Genomic DNA, 18919 nt, shown 5'->3' on the forward strand with positions numbered 1-18919 from the left:
GTGAATGGATTGCCTAAGGTGGAACTCTCCCAGAACCTTAGGCAAGAATTTAGGCTCTGGATGTAAAGAGACCTTGTCCTTAAAGAACACCATGAAGTGGGGGGGATCTGCCAACAAGGGTCCAACCTCCCCGATCCTACAGGCCAACATGATGGCTACTAAAAAGGCCGTCTTCATAGATAAATGCAACAGAGAACAGGTTGCCAAATGTTCAAATGGAAGTCTCAAAGGTAACTGAGTACAAGGCTGAGGTCCCAGGTCGTGGTAGGATCTCTAATCTATAGGGAGAGATGCTCCAAACCCTTAATAAAGCTAGACAGTACTCGGTGAGCAAAACTGGAGAGCAAGAGGGAGTCTAATCCTATGAACGCTTGAGGAGCCACACTCTGAGGTGAAGAACTGCTATATTGGGATGATGCGCATGACCCTCATCCTGTGACAGGAGATGAGGGACAGTTGGACACACCAGTGAAGCAGGTGAGGGTACCAAGTTTGTCTCGACTAGGTTAGCATTAAGGAAAATTCTGGCTCTGTCCTGCCTGATCTTGTTCATCACCTTCAGTATCAGCGGTGTTAAAGGAAACTCACAGAACGGACCCTTCTTCCAAGGGTGAAAAAAGGCCTCTCTCAAGGAGTGGTGACTCGGACTCCCCTTCAGCAGAAAAGAGGGCATTTCCTGTTGCTGAAGGTGGCCAAGAGACCCACCTCTGCCAGTTCCCTTCTTTGGAATATGCTGTGGAGAACTTGGGTGTCTAGCTCCCATTCATAGTCCTATGAGAAGTGTCTGCTGAGGACATTGGCTGTGGTGTTCTAAATATCTGGGAGGCAGACCGCTGAAATTTGGATCATCATTTCCATAGTTTTGTGGCTTTGGCCACAGGATGGGGGATCTTGCTCCTCACTCTTTGTTGATATAGAACATGTGAGATACATTGCCTGTCATGACCCTGATTGATTTCCCCCGAAGAGGGGCTGGAAACAAAGGCAAGTGTTCCTGACAGCCCTGAACTCCAACAGATAGTTGTAGAGACGGGTTTTCTGAATTGTCCATCTGCCCTGAGCAGTGAGGGGGATTGAGGTAGTCTCCCCATCCCAACAGGGATGCGGCTGTTGTTAAAGTCACTAATGGGGCTGGGCCCCAGAAAGGAACGAATGCACACATGCGGAGTTGATCCTTCCACTAGTCTAGAGAATTCCTCCCTCTGTCATCTGTCTGTCCAAGGCATATGCCAGGAGAACAGGTAGTTCTGAGCCAGCCCTGAAATCAGGGGAGGTTTAGCCACACGTGATCAGTCACAAAGTTGTAAGCTGCCACATGCCCAAGCAGCTGAAGACTGATCTGCTTTGGTCCGAGGGATCCTCTGAATTGCCTGTACTAGACCTGACAAGGTTACAAATTTGTCTAAAGGATAGTAGGCTCTGATAGTCAATGAGCCCAAATACACCCTATAAACTGTATCTTCTGTACAGGGATTAACTTGGACTTTTTTACATTCAGGTGCAGACCCAACTCCTGGGACAGAGCGAGGGCCAACTGGATGGAAGACAGCACTGCTTTGGAAGAGAAACCCCTGCATAGGTGCCAGCTCTGTGGGTGCTCCAGGGCTGGAGCACCCACAGGGAAAAAATGGTGGGTTCTGAGCACCCACCAGCATCCCCCCTATCAGCTCCCCCGCACCAGCAGGCCCTGCAGATCAGTGCCTCCTCCTCCCTCCCTGTGCCTCCCACCCGCTGCAAATGCAGCACGAAGGCAGGAGGCTGGGAGGAAAAGGGGAGGAGCAAGGACTCTGCACGCTTGGGGGAGGGGGCAGAACTGGGCAGGAAAAGGTGGGGCGCGTGGGTGAAGCAGGGGCAGGAAGAGGTGGGGCATGGGTGGAGTCTTGGGGGAAGGGGTGGAGTGGGGCAGTGCATGGGGTGTAGCTGGGGGGGGGGGTCAAGCACTTCCCAGCACTTTGAAAAGTTGGCACCTCTGAGCCCTTGAGTAGCAAGTCATCGAGGTATGGGAAGACTAGGAGGGCTTCTTGTCGGAGGGAAGCCACCACTACTGCCAGGACCTTTAAGAACACCCTTGGGGCCAAGGAAAGGCTGAAGGGAAGCACTTGGCATTGGAAATGATCCTGGCCTATAGTGAAGCAGAGGAATTTCTTGTACAATGGGTGTAGTGTTATATGGAAACAGGCAACTTGTAAGTGGAGGGCTGAAAACCAATCCCCCTTCTCCAGTGAACGAATTATAGCTGCCGGAATTATAGCTCACCATCCTGAAGTTTTGAGACTTTACAACTGTTTAAAAGTCTTAGATCTACAATCAGTCTCCGCCCTCCCTCCTTCTTTGGCACAAGGAGACACTTCAAGTAAAATCCCTTGTCCTTGTGAGGAGGAGGAGAGACAGGTTCTACTGCTCCTAATCAAAGGAAAGAGTTCACTTCTTGTCTCAGTAAAAGCTTGCAAGAGACATCCCTGAAGAGGGATGGGGAAGGAACAGAAGGGGGAGAGTGATGTAATATGGATGGTATAGCCCAATGTTATGGCCTCTGTGACCCACTTGTCTGAAGTAATCCACCTCCAAGCATGTTGGAAAGAGGCAAGGTGGTCTCCAAAGGGGGGAGGTGGGCTAATGGACACAGCTGCAAATCCAGAGATGTGAGGGGATTCGAACCCTCAACCAACCCATCGAAACTACTCCTTCGAAGATGGCTGGGTGGTTGTGGAGGGCAGTTGGGTGACCCTCTTTCCCTGAGCTTGATGTCTTTTTTCTTTGGGGGGGGGGGAAATCGGTGGATCTATGGAACCCAGAAAACTGAACAGGATGTGATCTCCGGGTGGTCTGTGACCTACTGAATAGTTTCTTATTTGTAGGCGTAGCTGTGCCCAGGAATCATAAAGTAGCCCGAGAGTCCATTAGAGCGTGCAAGGACTCATCCTCTGAACACTGGGGCCTGGGGCAGACTCACAGCCACAGCCCCAAACAGTAAACCAAGCCCCTCGGTAGTTAGATGCACTGGCTCCTACCCTTGACTGTTCCCATCTACACCCCCAGTGGGAAGATCGGCAAATCCAAACCAAACTCTAAGCTTGGAATCCCAACACTTAGGGTGCTCATGTCTGGTCTTCCTGCATTTGAAACCGAGCTGGTAAGACGTGGCTGCTCCAGAAGCTTGCTGGGAGAAGGCTGGCATTTGGTGGAATGAGGATAATCTGTAGGATATAGTAATATCAGGGTACCAAATACCCAGGAATGACAGAGTAGGTCATGCTAATGGGGGGGAGTGGCACTACGGGTTTAGAAAAAGCACAGTCAAATAAGGAGAAAATCTTAAATGAATCAGACAGCCCCATAGAATCTCTGTGGATAGAAATGCCATGCTTTGAATAATAAGAGAATCCTAGCAGAAATACCACTGACCACCTCACCAGGAAGGTGACGGTGACTCTGAAATGCTAAGGGAGAGGCTACAAACCCAGAAAACACAATAATAATGGGCAAGGTTAAGATTTTGTCACAGTTATTTTTAGTAAAAACCACATACAGGTTGCAGCAAGAACCAAAAATTCACAGAAGCCCGTGACCGGTCTGTGACTTTTACTAAAAATAATGGGGGGAGGGGGCTGTTGGGGGAGATGACTGAAGCCTGAGCCCTGCAGGTTTTGGCGGCGGGGGCGGGGGGGGGAATTAGCCCGAGCTCTGCTGGAGTGGGGGTGCATACCAGCACCTGCGCCCCAGTGGTTGACAGCTCCATGGTGCCTGGGGGCTCTGGGGCTGGTGGCTCGGCGCATCGGGTCCCTGTTCCTGCTGCCCAGGGGGGCTCTGGGGCTGGTGGTGCCAGCACCCCTGAAGCCCATGGTGGCTCAGAGCTCCAGGGCCCCTGCTGGCTGACAGCTCTGGCCTCCCACTCCAGGGCTGAAACGGATGTACATTGGCCAAACCGGACAGTCTCTATGCAAAAGAATAAATAGACAAATCTGACATCAAGAATTAGAACATTCAAAAACCAGTAGAAGCGTACTTCAATCTCCCTGGACACTCAATAACAGACTTAAAAGTGGCAATTCTTCAACAAAAAACTTCAAAAACACACTCCAATGAGAAACTGCAGAACTAGAATTAATTTGTAAACTGGACACCATCAAATTAGGCCTGAATAAAGACTGGGAGTGGATGGGTCACTACAAAAACTAGTTTCCCCCTGCTTTCCCCCCCACTTTCTTATCAGCTCTTTGAAATGGGCCACCTTGATCACATTGACCTCATTAGCACTACAAAAGTGATTTCCACCCCTTCTTGTCAACTGTTGAGAATAGCCCACTTCCACCTTAATTGAATTGGCTCGTTAGCACTGATCCCCCATTTGGTAAGGCAACTCCCATCTTTTCATATGCTGTGTATTTATACCTCTCTACTGTATGTTCCACTCCATGCATCTGATGAGGTGGGTTTTAGCCCATGAAAGCTTATGCCCAAATAGATGCGTTAGTCTCTAAGGTGCCACAAGGACTCCTCGTTGTTTTTGCTGATACGGACTAACACGGCTACCACTCTAAAACCATGGAGGTCTCTGAAAGTCACAGAATCCATGACCTCCATGACAATCTTATCCTTAATAAGGGGGATTTCAACTTTTCCCATATTGACTGGGAACATATCACCTCAAGATACGATGCAGAGACAAAGTTTCTAGACACCATTAATGAATGCTTCTTGGAGCAGCTAGTCCTGGAACCCACAAGGGGAGAGGCACTTCTGGATTTAGTGCTAAGTGGCGCACAGGATCTGGTCCAAGAGGTAACTGTAGCTGAACCACTCGGTAATAGTGACCTTAATGTAATTAAATGCAACATGCTTGGGGGGGAGAGAAGAGAATACCAAAAAAAAAGCCACCCCAGTAACATTTAACTTTAAAAGGGGGGACTATACAAGACCGAGAACACTAATTAGATGGAAATTAAAAAGCACAGTCACAAGGGCACAGTGACTGGAACCTACTTAAATACACCATAAGTGAAGCTCAGACTAAACATATAACCCAAATCAAAAATGACAGGAGGACCAAAAGAGTACCACCATGGCCGAATAGCAGAGTAATGGAGGCCATTAGAGGCAAAGAGGCATCCTTTAAAATTTGGAAGTCAAATCCTACTGAGGAAAATAGGAAGGGACGCAAACTCTGGCAAGTAAAATGTAAAAATATAAGTATGAATTTGAGAAGCAACTTGCTAATGATGCACAAACTAACAGTAATTTGTTTGTTTGTTTTAAGTTCATCAGGAGCAGTTCACCAAATGGGCAGCTAGGCCACTAGATGACATAGGAGTTAAAGAAGCGCTCAAGGGAGACAAGGCCGTTGCAGAGAAGTTGAACAAATTCTTTGCATCAGTCTTCATTGCAGAGAAGGTGAGGGAGATACCAACATCATATCCATTCTTTTTGGGCAACAAATCTGAAGTACTGTCCCAAATTGATGTGTCAATAGAAGAGGTTTTAGAACAAATTGATTAACAGTAATAAGTCACCAGGTCCAGATGGTATCACCCAAGAGTTCTGAAGGAACTCAAATATGAAAATGCAGAACTACAAACTGTGGTATGGAAGTTACCACTGAAATCAGCCTCTGTACCAGGTGACTGGAAGGTAATTAATGTGATGCCGATTTTTAAAAAGGGCTTTAGAGGCGATCCTGGCAATTACAGGCTAGTAAGCCTAACTTCAGTACAGAGCAAATTTATAGAAAACAACAGAATTATCAGGTACAGATAAACCTGATTTGTTGGGGAAGTGTCAGCATGGCTTTTGTAAAGGGAGATCATGCCACACCAATCTATTAGAATTCTGTGAGGGGATCAAAAACATGTGGATAAGGGTGATCCAATCAATTTATTGTGTACTCGGATTTACAGAAAGCCTTTAAGGAGGTCCCTCACCAAAGGCTCTTAAGGAAACTAAGAAGCCATGGGATAAGAGGGAAGGTCCTCTTGTGGATCAGAAGCTGGCTGAAAGACAGGAAACAAAGGCTTGAAATAAATGGTCAGTTTTCACAATGGAGAGAGGTGAACAGCTGCGTCCCCCAGGGATCTGTGCTTGCACTGGTGCTGTTCAATGTATTCATTGTCCATCTCCTTTTCCAGATCATTAATGAAGAAGCAAAGTTGGCAGAAAATACAAAGTTATTCAAGATAGTTAAGTCCAAAGCAGACTGCGAGGAGTTACAGAGGGAACCTCACACAACTGGGCAACAAAATGGCAGATGAAATTCAATGTAGATGATGCACATTAAAAAAAATAATCCCAACTATGCATATAAAATGATGGGGTCTAATTTAGCAGTTACTACAAAGATGATCAAGGCTTCCATATGAGGGGAGATTAAAAACATCAGGACTGTTCAGCTTAGAAAAGAGACTACTAATGGGGGAGATGATGGGGTCTACAAAAATCAGGAATGCTGTGGAGGAAGTGAATACAGAAGCATTATTCACTCTTTTACACAATACAAATACCAGGTGTCACCCGATGAAGTTAACAGGCAGCAGGTTTAATACAAACAAGAGGAAGTATTTTTTCCCCACACAATGCACAGTCAACCTGTGGAACTCATTACCAGGGGATGTTGTGAAGGCCAAAAGTCTAACTGGGTTGAAAAACAGCACTGGATAAGTTCATGGAGGCTAGGTCCATCAATGGATATTAGCCAAGATGGTCAGAGATGTAACCCAACGCTTGGGTGACCCTAAGCCTCAGACTGCCACAAGCAGAGTGTGGAAAACTGGTGGATTGCTCCATAATTGCTCTGTTCTCTCCACTCCCCCTGAAGCTCTGGGACAGACCACTGTCAGACAGGATACTGGGCAAGATGGACCATGGTCTGACCCAGCATCCCAGCTCTTATGTTCTCATGCTTTTAATTTCAGCCTTTTATAGTTCCCCTCCCACTGCCCTCTAGTGCTCAGGGGACAGACACGCATAGCAGAAATCCACCACCACAGCTGGCACCAGGGCAGTGGCAGCCTCAGCAGAACAATCAAGGCTTGAATGGCTCAAAGACAGAACTCCTACCCCACCCCAAGAGCGGACCTGAAGGTCAACAGAGAGGCACCTTGTTGAGGGAAGTTCACATGGCCCTAGCCCATAATATCTCTGTTCTACGGAAAGACAGAGGACTCCCGGCCACAGAGCTGCCAGTCAGGCTCCAACATTCCATGTGGTCACAGCTCCAATCCCTGGTTTCTTGTTTGCAATGGTCAGATTGTTTTTAAATTAAAGAAGGAGCAGTCAGTTTAGTGAGACAGTCCTGAGTAACTCCAGTACCCAGGCTCTAAGAGGAAAGGCTGTGACGGTTCTATGCCATGAAGGATCAGAGCATACCTATGGTGTCAGAGGTCCGGAGCCTCCGGACATTAGCATCACAAGTTTTGCTTCAGATTTTGTTACATCCTGCCCCTATTTCTGTCACATCAGTGGTTCCAGCTGACCTGGAAAACTCATTGTACTGGTGCCTCAGTAGCTGCTATGCAAACTGGGTCCACGTTAAAGGACAGAGCGCAGCAACCCACTGCTTTCCACGGCAGCCCTGAGACGACACAATTTCATAGCAGCTCTGGCCCACAGGAAGAGAAGCCCTTCCAAGTAACCCAGCCGCTTCAGCAACAGGAAAATCAGATTTTATTCCTCTTGGCTAACTAAATCCTGTGCAAACTCTCAGGATTTATGGCATTTTAAAGGTTCTCCCTTCAGCACAATGTAATATGTGGCATTTCTAGAAGACTAAACATCTTCATTAATTACAAGCGAGACTGGATTATGGCTGCAATTCAGCATTTCTTGGTAACTGCCAAGAAGGTGCATGTTTCTCTTGGCAACCCCAGACACAGATGAGGGGCTCGCACTGGACACAAACATCGATGGATCAGACGGCAGAGGAGGCAAACTGCCTATTTTCAACAGCAACCATCATTCACACAATATTTTTAATAGCTCAGCTAGACGGGGTCCACCCTCTCTGGGAGACTCAGCTGGAACCCGCCGAGCTCACCCCTTGCTGACGTGCCATTATACAACCAGACAGGGGCTCGCAGGGAATAAATAGGGGGACCTCTGGAGTAGCACGGGGTTACACGCCAGCAGGAAGAGATTCAACACTTTGCAGCCATGTCGGGCATGCACCTGGAGCAGTGGGAGGCAAAGATGCAGTTCAAAAGGCGAGCATTTGCCATTCCAGCTTGTGTTAGCTGCTCCACTTCCCCACGACAGGTCTGTGCATATAGCCACCCCAGGGGAGAGAGGGGCTGTGTACAAGCCAGGCCTACACAAGATGCTTTGATTGGCACCCAAGCAACGTGTGGTAAGAGGCGGTCAGGGCTTAAAACACAACAGCGGCACAGCTGTAGCTCTGCGGCGTAAACATGGCGACAGGATGCATTCTGCTGTCGGCATAGGTTAATCCACCTCCCTGAGAGGTGTCTACATCAGGGGTCAGGTCGGTATAGCATCGTCCCTCAGGGAGGGAGATCTTTCCCACCCCCCAAGAGACGTGGCTATAGCGATGTAAATTCAGAATGTCGCTGAAAATCTTATTCCCTGCGTGCCCTTCATCCTGGTAGGCCCCCCCATCCCTTGCTGCTGAGCGTAGCCACCTCAGTGTTGGAACACAGCACTTTCTGCACTGCTGCAGAGGGAAGGCAGGCTAGTACAATCAGTGGAAAGAGAAGTCAGGCCAGGACCTTGGAGCTAACACCTCCGACATGCAGGAAGGATGCTGTGGGACGGACGATAGCCCCTGGTGGTCAGAATTAAGGCTCTTTCAGCAGCGGGGAATCCCCGAGCACCATGCTGGCGCACCAGTTCAACAGCACCACCTGCTGAATCAGACACACCATTTCCTGCAGCAGCCTGGGTTTTCTGTCAGTGTCACCCATCCAAATCCTGACCGGGCCCGACCCTGCTTAGCCTATGCTGTCTGATGAGAGCACCCCAAGTGGGGTATGGCTCGATGAACCAACTGGTTCAGATAGCGCTAGGAGCCAGCCAGCAAGGGCTAGGAACCTGGCAGAAACTCATCACACTCAGCCCCGCACCCCTCGACAGTCAGCCCTCTGGCTAGTTCCAGAGAGAAGACTGCAGGCTTGTGTGTGAGCGGCATCTCCACCGCCTCCCATGGAAGGGTCTGAGCAGCTGGAGTAATTTGCTGGGACAGGCCAAAGGATGGGGTGAGGGCGACCAGCTCAGCACTGAGATCCAGGCCAGCCCATACTGCCCCAGCTAGCCAACACCCAGGTGCCCCAGGCTCACCTCTCCTCAGACCCGTGAGCATGGGCTACTGGCAAGCACTCGGAATAGCCAGCAGCCCTTTAACCACAAAGAGCGGGTGGCACGGCTCTCCAACTCTGCTGCGAGAGGCTGCACTTCACTGCACTCTGGCCAATAACGCATCCCCATTCCCGCACCGGGGGGGGGGGGGGGGAGAAGGTTATGGGGGACAGAGTTCTGCCCACTGCCAGCACCTAGACAGACAGACACGCAGCAGAGCAGACTGTCAGCTCCTGGCATGCAGGCCTCTAGTGCTGGTGCTGAAGAGGAATCTCCACAGGCTGCGAGCAGTATTAGTGCAGCGAGTTCTCGACAGGCCACAGCCATGAGGATGGTGGAAAGGCCTAACAGGCACAACCGCCCATCCGTCTGACACCATGTGTGACTGGGGAGACCACACCAGCCTGTGTCTTACACACACACACCCCCGCAACAAAAAGTGAGGCCTAACATACAATGGAAGGGCTGCAGCATGAGCAGTTGGAGGGCGCAGACACTGGAAGTCCTGGAAGGAAACACAGGCTGGGTGCACAGGGGAAGCCACTAGTTCTTCCCACTCCTCCATGCTTCCTATAACTCAAGCCAGCCCAGAGGGGAGAGGGACCTCTGCTTCCAGAAGCCACAGGAAACCTCTAATGGGGGCTGTTTAAACGCCATGCTGAATGCAGCTCCGACCCCACTATTTACTTTCTAATCACTGCGTTTAGTGAGCCGGTCTGAGCCGGTAGGTCAGACCTCAATGACACTGAAGCTATTTCGGTCAGCTGCTGGAAAAACCTGGAGGCAAACAACCCATGTGGGAGCCACCTCCCTCCCCGCAGGAGCTGGGGCCGCTGACTGCAGATGGGCCCCGACCAGTCGCTTTGAATTCATGGAATACCAGGATCAGGATGAAAGGGGACTGCAGATTGGAAGCAGGTGTCCTGCACTGAAGTCTTCATGGCCTAAAAGCTTCCCCGTGCTCTATGCAGATAGCCTCAGGGAAGCCAAGAAAGGACCCTAGGCCTGAGGAGGAGGCAGCAACAGGCAGAACTTCACTAGGCAAAAGACAGCCAGAGCCCGCGGCAGCCAGCAGCCACTCCAGTCACCCAAAGATTCAGTGGTTTGGGCATATGAACACCCAGAGGTTGGTACAGTTCTTCAACCCATGCTGAACAGTCTCCATGGAGCTGCCCGGAGCACACCCCACCGCAAGGAGCTCAGTCTGTAACGATATCCTTCCTAACCCTGGTACCTCTCCCGAATATCAGATCCCAGCAGTGAAGATCCCATACAGACAGACCCCGGACTATCTACACCTTGTAGCTCTTGGGTCGATTCAGCTCATTCTACTGGGCTCATCACCATGGTATCTGACCACCGACCTCGAATTCGCTTTGCTCCACCCAGGCTGTCCATCCATCCGTCCGTTCCCCCCCGCCCCGCCCCCGGCAGACCAAGGAAGTACCTGGGCTGCAGCTGGCTTGGTCCTTGGGTCAAAGATCCGCAGCTTCTTATCCTGTGGAGAGACAAGGAGAACAGTTGGAGGTGAGCGCCATGGAGAACACAGGACAGTTAACGCACATTGGACTGAACGCATGGTTGTGGGGAGGGGGGGGACCACCAGCCACAGAACAGCACTAGCCTGTGACCTCCACCCTCCTTGGGGCTGCTGGCTCCCGTTCCCCTATGGCTCACCCCATCCCTTCCCAAAATGCCCCCTAGAGGGGAACCCTGATGCAGTCTGCTTTAAGTGAACTGTGTGTTGGGGGGACATGTGGGGAGCCAGACTTTGCCCAAGGAGCCAGTCTCAGGGGGGCCTGCTCTGCAATTTGTTGGAGCGGGGACAACGGCCAGAGCTTCCAGCCCCCAGCGCCTGCAGCAGAGAGAACCTGCCCCAGTAGAGACCTGAGTCAATACCTGGATCCATAGCCACACTTGCCCTCATTCAAGCTGCTTTCTCCTGGCAGGGGCGGAGATGGGTCCCTGCGACTTCCCAAGGGTCCCCCGGCCCATTTTCTTTACTGACTCCTCTCCGCCTGCCAGTCAGAGCTGGCACTGTTCCAGCCAAGAGGCTCCCCCCTGGACTCTATCAGAGATTCTTCTCCATTGATTAATAGCTGGCAAGTCCTGCCTGCTGGGGGGGGGGGGGCGCGGGGGGCAGGAAGAGGAGCGGGTCTGCCAGAGCCAGGGCATACTTATATACCCCAAAATGCTGTTAGCCTTCTTGGCAACAAGGGCACACTGTTGACTCATATCCAGCTTCTAGTCCACCATATCCCTTAGGTCCTTTTCTGCAGAACTGCTGCCTAGTCACTCGGTCCCTAGTCTGTAGCGGTGCATGGGTGCATGCTTCCTTTCTAAGTGCAGGACTCTGCACTCGTCCTTGTTGAACCTCATCAGATTTCTTTTGGCCCATTCCTCTAATTTGTCTAGGGCCCTCTGTTATCCTATCCCTACCCTTCAGCGTATCTACCACTCCTCCCAGTTTAGTGTCATCTGCAAACTTGCCGAGGGTGCAATCCATGCCATCCTCCAGATCATTAGTGAAGATATTGAACAAAACCGGCCCCAGGACCGACCCTTGGGGCACTTCACTTGATACCGGCTGCCAACTAGACATGGAGCCATTGATCACTACCCGTTGAGCCCGACAATCTAGCCAGCTTTCTATCCACCTTATAGACCATACATCCACCCCATACTTCTTTAACTTGCTGGCAAGAATACCGTGGGAGACTATCAAAAGCTTTGCTAAAGTCAAGGAATAACACATCTACTGTTTCCCCCTCATCCACAGAGCCAGTTATCTCATCATTAAAGGCAATTAGGTTAGTCAGGCATGACTTGCCCTTGGTGAATCCATGCTGACTGTTCCTGATCACCTTCCTCTCCAAATGCTTCAAGACGGATTCCTTGAGGACCTGCTCCATGATTTTTCTAGGGACTGAGGTGAGGCTGACTGGCCTGTAGTTCCCCCGATCCTCCTCCTCCCCTTTTTTAAAGAAGGGCACTACATTAGCCTTTTTCCAGTCATCCGGGACCTCACCCCATTGCCATGAGTTTTCAAAGATAATGGCCCATGGCTCTGCAATCACATCCGTCAACTCCTTTAGCACTCTCGGATGCAGCACATCCGGCCCCATGGACTTGTGCTCCTCCAGCTTTTCTAAATAGTCCTGAACCACTTCTTTCTCCACAGAGGGCTGGTCATCTCCTCCCCATACTGTGCTGCCCAGTCTGGGAGCGGACCTTGTTTGTGAAAACAGAGGTGAAAAAAGCATTGAGTACATTAGCTTTTTCCACATCCTCTGTCACTAGGTTGCCTCCCCGGGGCCCACACTTTCCCTGACCACCTTCTTGTTGCTAACATACCTGTAGAAACCCTTCTTGTTACTCTTAACATCCCTTGCTAGCTGCAACTCCAAGTGTGATTTGGGGCCTTCCTGATTTCACTCCTGCATGCCTGAGCAATATTTGTATACTCCTCCCTGGTCATTTGTCCAATCTTCCACTTCTTGTAAGCTTCTTTTTTGTGTTTAAGATCAGCAAGGATTTCACTGTTAAGCCAAGCTGGTCGCCTGCCATATTTACTACTCTTTCTACACACCAGGATGGTTTGTTCCTGCAACCTCAATGAGGATTCTTTAGAATACAGCCAGCTCTCCTGGACTCCTTTCCCCCTCAATTGTTCTCATCCATCCCCCTGCCTCCCAATCAGCCCCGCTAAGGGTGTCTTCAAGGTGTGACTGCAGCTCACAGACACACTGGAGCTAGCTGTCATCTAGCAAGGTCAGCTACCAGAACCACAAAGCCGCCTGTGGCACCTTGGCCACACCCCCCTGGGGAATCACTCACAGGGCTAGGCTAAGCTGCTGCAGTGTCCCTGCTCCAGCCTCCGGTACCTGAGCTGGCTGGGTTAAAGCTGGCTTGGGGACGTCAACCCGAGCTGTGATCGTGCCACAGGACTGCAGTGCGGATAGGCTCCGAGTCCCTGAGGCCTATAGGTCTGCCTTGTTACCAAGCCACTTCACTGTCCCCGAAGGAAAGAAAGGGAACCCCAGCGGCCTAGGAAATGCTGTCAAAGTGCACTTACAGGCAAAATAAAGTGACTGAGAAACAACCTTAGAGACTAACAAATTTATCTGAGCATAAGCTTTCGTGGGCTAAAACCCACTTCCTTGGATGCATGCAGCGGAAAATACAGTAGGAAGATGTATACATACAGAGACCATAAAACAATGGGTGTTATCATACACACTACAACGAGACACTCTTCCTACTGTATTTTCCGCTGCATGCATCCAAGGAAGTGGGTTTTAGCCCACGAAAGCTTATGCTCAAATAATGTGTTAGTCTAAGGTGCCACAAGTACTCCTTTTCTTTTTGCAGATACCTACTATCACGGCTGCTACTCTGAAACCCTTCGTATGCCACTCCTCTGCTCTGGCTCTGGCCTGCCGGCTTCTGCCATATGCGGCAAGACCTGCGGCTCCGACTAGCGGAGAGGGAGGCTGGCGTGAGGGTGTGCAGACCCCAGGGGCGCTGACAGTGCTGGTGCTTGGAAAGCTGCTGTCTGTGCTCACCCACACGCACGCTGGCTCTGGGGGGACAGAGTTCCCCTCACGCCAGAGTGACTGGCTCTCCCATGGAGCTAGCATGGTGCTCGTCCCAATCCAATCCCCCTTCTCGGGCAGGCAGGCTTGGGGCTTTGATCAGTTTGGGGCCTACCTATTCCCTCTTCCCACCATCAGATGGAAACCCATTCCCTCACTCACAGATTTGAGGCCGGCACTCGAGCCATCAGGTCGGGGTGAGGGGAGGAGAGCTGAACGAGGGGGAAGCCACGCCTGCCCCCAAAGCTGCTAGGGAAGGAATTGCAGGCTCCCTCGCCTCCAGCTCTTGAGAGCCTGGCTGTGGAGCTCCCTGTGGCAGCAGCTCAGCGGGCCGGCAGGAGGACAGAGGGGCCCAGCACCCTCTGCAGAGGAAGGATGCACCTTTGGCTTGACTGTTAGTGTAATGACCAAACCCTTGGTCTGGGCATTATGCTGGAGAGCCCTGCCATATGCACGGGGGAGTGTGGTGACGGCAATCGGCAGGCTCAGCTTGACATCCCACATGTCCCTAGAGCTCCATGCGTGTTGGGGAACATTCCCATGGGTCACACTGGCCCCAATCGGCTCCACCACCCCCGTAACACCCCCAAGCACTGATCGCCCTACAAACTCCTCATGCAGGCCTGGGCCCCAGGGATCAAGCCCCTTATCAACGTTGCGCTGACAACAGCCCAGGATGATCAAGGACACTGCTGCAGACAAGGGTAGTGGCAGTGATTCCTGCTCCATCTCCGCCCTAGAAACCCTGTGTCTCCAGGCTGCTTTCTCTTCTCCCGTGCCCTTGGGGCTTTCTCTTATCTTGTTCCGGGAGAGGACGGGGTCTGTTTTGTCTGCCCATGTGCCCTGGCCTATGTCCAGGGGAACATGAGTCAAGGGAGGGAGCCGTGGTGAAGGCCAACAGGTGGGGCGGCGGGGGGGAGAGAAAGAAAAGAGCCCTCAGTGGAATCAATAATAGTTCCAAGCACACCACAAGGGCGTTAGAGGTGCCAACTGGCTCAGCTTCTCCTGGCAGAGAGGCTCCCAGAGGAGGAGCGACTAGAAATGTCTGGACCAAGGGAAACTGCAGCAGGGCCTGGTTCTAAGGAGGCGGGACTAAGAGCTGACCTCATTGCTGTCACCTCCCCCACCACCCTGCTTCCCCTGCCTCTCAGGCATCCTGCTGGCACGGCACCTTGCAGATGATCCATGTTCCTAAATCACTTTGGGAGGGAGGGAAGAGAGCCCTGCTGCTCAGCTCATCTCCCTGCCAGGGGCCAGGACTGACTGCTCTCCACGGCTTATTGATTATGCATATCACCCTAGCAGGCCCAGGACACTGCAGGACCCCATGGCACTGTACAAACCCAGGACAAATCTAGGCTTCTTTTGTCAGTGTTTAATTTGGGTGTCCCAGGAAAAGGGGCTGCCAAGCCCTTCCCTGGGGAGACTATTCCCTAGCTCAAGAGCCTGGCTCTCATAGCGTGCTCAGAGCAGCAGGCAGCTACTCCGTACTGCGAGCCAGCCACGATGAAATGGTGGATTCCCCAGCACTCCGGGCTGGCAGGGCTAGATTGGCTCAAGGGGCAGTACAAAGGGACATTCTGGCCCACTCCCTGCTGAGGGCTTGCGGGATTCAGCAGGCCCAAAGTTCACTCCCTTCTCTGGGCCCAGCCCCATGCTAGCCCTAGTGCCTGCAGGACAGCTTTTGCCTTGCAGCAGATTACAGCCTTCGACTCAGCCCAGCCACCCAACCATAGGATCAGGGAGAAGAGGCAGCACAAGGGGACCAAACACACACCACATATCACCGCTATGCCCCAGACCGAAGACGCCTGTCTGTGCATTCTGACTGAGCCCAGGGAATTCTTCCTCTCAGCTCTTGCCCTAGCCACATTCCTGTGGGACAGCAGCACCAGCAGGAAGAGGATCAATTGCCCCACAGCAACAGCACAGCACTGCTACCCAGCGGCCAGCAAAGTCCTACCAAGACTTAAGACTGTCCAGACTGGATTGGACCCAAGGTCCATTTAGTCCAAAAACCTGGCTCTGACAGCAGCCAGTACTTCAGGGAAGGTGCATGGAGCCTGGTTTCACATGAAGAGCAGACAGATCCTGTCAGTGCTTGGACTGGGATCCTCTGTGCCAAAGTGCTGCAAGTGAGCAGGTGATGTCACACCAAAGGCGCTCTTCTCGGTTAATGCCAACCCAGACTGGGCTACAGGCACAAAGGAGGGCAGATGGAGGGTCTGCCCCCTCCTGACCAGGCAGAGTGTACTGTGCCGGAGAAGAGATGCAAGGTGTGCAATCGGGCCAGATTCCAGCTGGGTCATTAAGTAACAGGGGAACTGGACTGCAATGTCGCTGCAATGTTCTTCAATTCCTGGCCCGAACAGTTGGTTACTGCTGCTGGGCTCTGCTCAGTCACCACCTCCCACCTTCTCCAGCCAAACCCTCGTCACAGGACAATCCCAAGGACACTCAGTACAGTAATTCCACCAGCCTGGTATTTGGTTTGGGAAGCGCTCTCTACCATGAGGTTTGTCATTATCACCACCAGGGGGCAGAGGAAGCTGGTCCAATGGGAAAGCACTACCCGGGTGGCCACATCTGTTCCTACCAGATCTATGGATCCCAAAGGCTGTTCAGACCTCAGCACACTGGCAGGTGCAAATGAAGCTTTCTGATGGCAGCCCAGTGCCACGGGACCTCTGCTGAGCTGGCAGCAAGGCAGCCAATAGCCCATGGTGCAACCTGCCCCCGCTCAGCTCTCAGGAGTGGGAACTCTTAAGGCATGCTTTAGAAAAGGGGCCTGAAAGCACAGTTGCCAACTTTCACGCAGTAAATAAGAACCCTGACTTTCACAATAAGCCAAAAAAAAATCAAGCTAATCCCATTTCAAAATAAGGCCAAAACAAGCCAATCCCTAAGAACCCCAATGCTCTATGTGACTAGATCCCCCTGGCATGCAGTCTGGGACTGTGGTGGGCCCACTGTGCACCCCTGACTCTCTTCCCCACCTTGCCCCTGCTTGCCAGGGCCTGATGAAAAAAAATATAAAATTTAAAAAAAAAGCAACAAGCTACAAGCCAAACAAGCCAATTAAACCAAAAACAAGCCCAATTTCTGCATTTTTTTTTCATGGGTTTGGCATGCCTGCCTGAAAAGTGTCTTCCCCCAACCCTCCATCAGGCAGAGCCCCCCAGGCAGCCAAGGGCTGCCTGAGCGGGGAATTAGCAAGGTTGCGACCCTACAAGGAAGCAGCCCCCAGTGGAGAGAAATTATTACGAATCAAGCTGTTCAAACCTTCAGAGCCTTTCTCCCAGCTGCTGAGGGCGCCATGCCCCAGCCTTCCCACGAGGGCACGGGAGGATGGGGGTGCGAGGACAGAGCCCCAGAGCCCTGGTCTGGAGAGACCCCTCGGGGAGCTCCAGTGATGGGGAGTTCCAGTAGTAGTGGGACATTAGAAGGGACAGGGCTGCATTAACACATCCCCCAGACTGGCTCTGAGCGAGAGGTACAGTGCCAGGACCCGAGCAGCGCCAGCCGGCCCACCCCGGCTCTGCTAGAGAGTCGAGCACAGACAAGGCTGGGGTGCCCTGAAGGTTGGAGGCCTGCCCTTGCAGAATTCAGAGACCTGCCCTGAGCTGGGTGCTCAAGCCAGGCAGGGAAAGTGCCGCACAGGGAAAGTGCCGCACAGCCGGCCCTTCTGGAGCAGTATGTGAGTCACAAGCACCATCTAGTGCTCACTCGCCACAGTCCCACACCACCACCTTTTCCCTCTCTCAACCAGGATGAAGAGGTCTGCTCCCCCCGTTCACTGCAATGCCCCATACAAACCCAGCCAGCTCTGAGACACCTAGACCCCGATTCATCATTTCTACAGTGCCCAGAACGTGCCTGGTGACTTTCCAACACAGCTAGGGTTGCCAGGCACCTGGTTTTCGACCAGAACACCCAGTTGAAAAGGAAACCTGGCAACTCCAGTCGGCACCACTGTTAAAAGTCTGGTTGGCAACTCAACAGGGGCCCAGGGCTAAGGCAGGCTCCTTACTTGCCCAGGCTCCATGCTGCCCCCGGAAGTGGCTGCCAGGTCCCTGCAGCCCCTAGGCCTTCCCAGCACCAGTTCTGCAGCTCCCATTGGCCGGGAACTGCAACCAATGGGAGCTGCGGGGGGCAGCACCTGTGGGCATAAAGGCAGTGTGCACAGCTGCCTATGTGCCTAGAGGCTTCAGGGACCTGGCGGCCACTTCCTCAGAGGGCCCCATACTCCATCCTTCTGCCCCAGCCCCCAGTCCCCTCCTGCACTCTAAACCCCTTACCCCCCTGAACCCCAACCCCCTGACCCAGCCTAGAGCCCGCTCCTCCCCAGCCCAGAGCCCTCACCCCTCCCCAACCCCCGTCCCAGTCCAATGAAAGTGAGTGAGGGTGGGGAAGAGTGAGCAACAAAGGGAGGGGGAATAAAGCAAGTAGGAGGCAGGGCCTCAGAGAAAGGGTGGGGCAGGGGCGTTTGGTTTTGTGTGATTAGAAAATTGGCGACCCTAACACATGTGGGGCTCAGCCAAGGCTGAGCCCCGCTCTCCCCGCCTCAGCATGGGACAAAGTTTGCTTCTGCCGTCCCTAGCAACAACAGCCAGGAGTAAGCAGTGCGTTTCTTTAGGATGAAGTCTCAATCTCTTCAGTGAATTGAGCTGGGCTAGAAGTCATGGGCTCTTGTTATTATGGTAGTGATGGGAAGCGCATTGTGCTAGGTGCTGTATAAATGGGAGAGGTGCTGCCCGGAATGCAGGATTGCTAGGTTCTGGTCATGGCTTTGTTACTGGCTCTTCCTCTGGGGCCTCACCCCGAGCAGTACACTGGGAGTAAGTATGTGTCCAGTCCACGTGCTGCTAGAGATCCTTGGGGGATGATGCTACAGATGGGCAATGTGTTACTCTGTCCTCTCTCATAAGAATGGCCACACTGGGTCAGACCAAAGGTCCATCTAACCCAGTATCCTGTCATCCACCAGTGGCCAATGCCAGGCACCCAAGAGGGAATGAACAGAA

General features: G+C 52.1%; 1 protein-coding gene across 2 annotated transcripts in view; it reads right to left on the minus strand.

Annotated features, from left to right (window-relative positions):
* Positions 1–18919, minus strand: part of CORO7 (coronin 7) — a 178280-nt gene that overhangs the window by 135417 nt on the left and 23944 nt on the right. For both annotated transcript variants that reach the window (XM_078854612.1, XM_073362801.2), the window contains exon 7: positions 10748–10798. In XM_078854612.1, coding sequence (XP_078710738.1) covers positions 10748–10798 — 51 coding nt within the window. The remainder of the gene's footprint in view (positions 1–10747; positions 10799–18919) is intronic.

Source organism: Lepidochelys kempii, chromosome 10, assembly GCF_965140285.1.
Source record: "Lepidochelys kempii isolate rLepKem1 chromosome 10, rLepKem1.hap1, whole genome shotgun sequence".
Classification (NCBI taxonomy): domain Eukaryota; kingdom Metazoa; phylum Chordata; order Testudines; family Cheloniidae; genus Lepidochelys; species Lepidochelys kempii.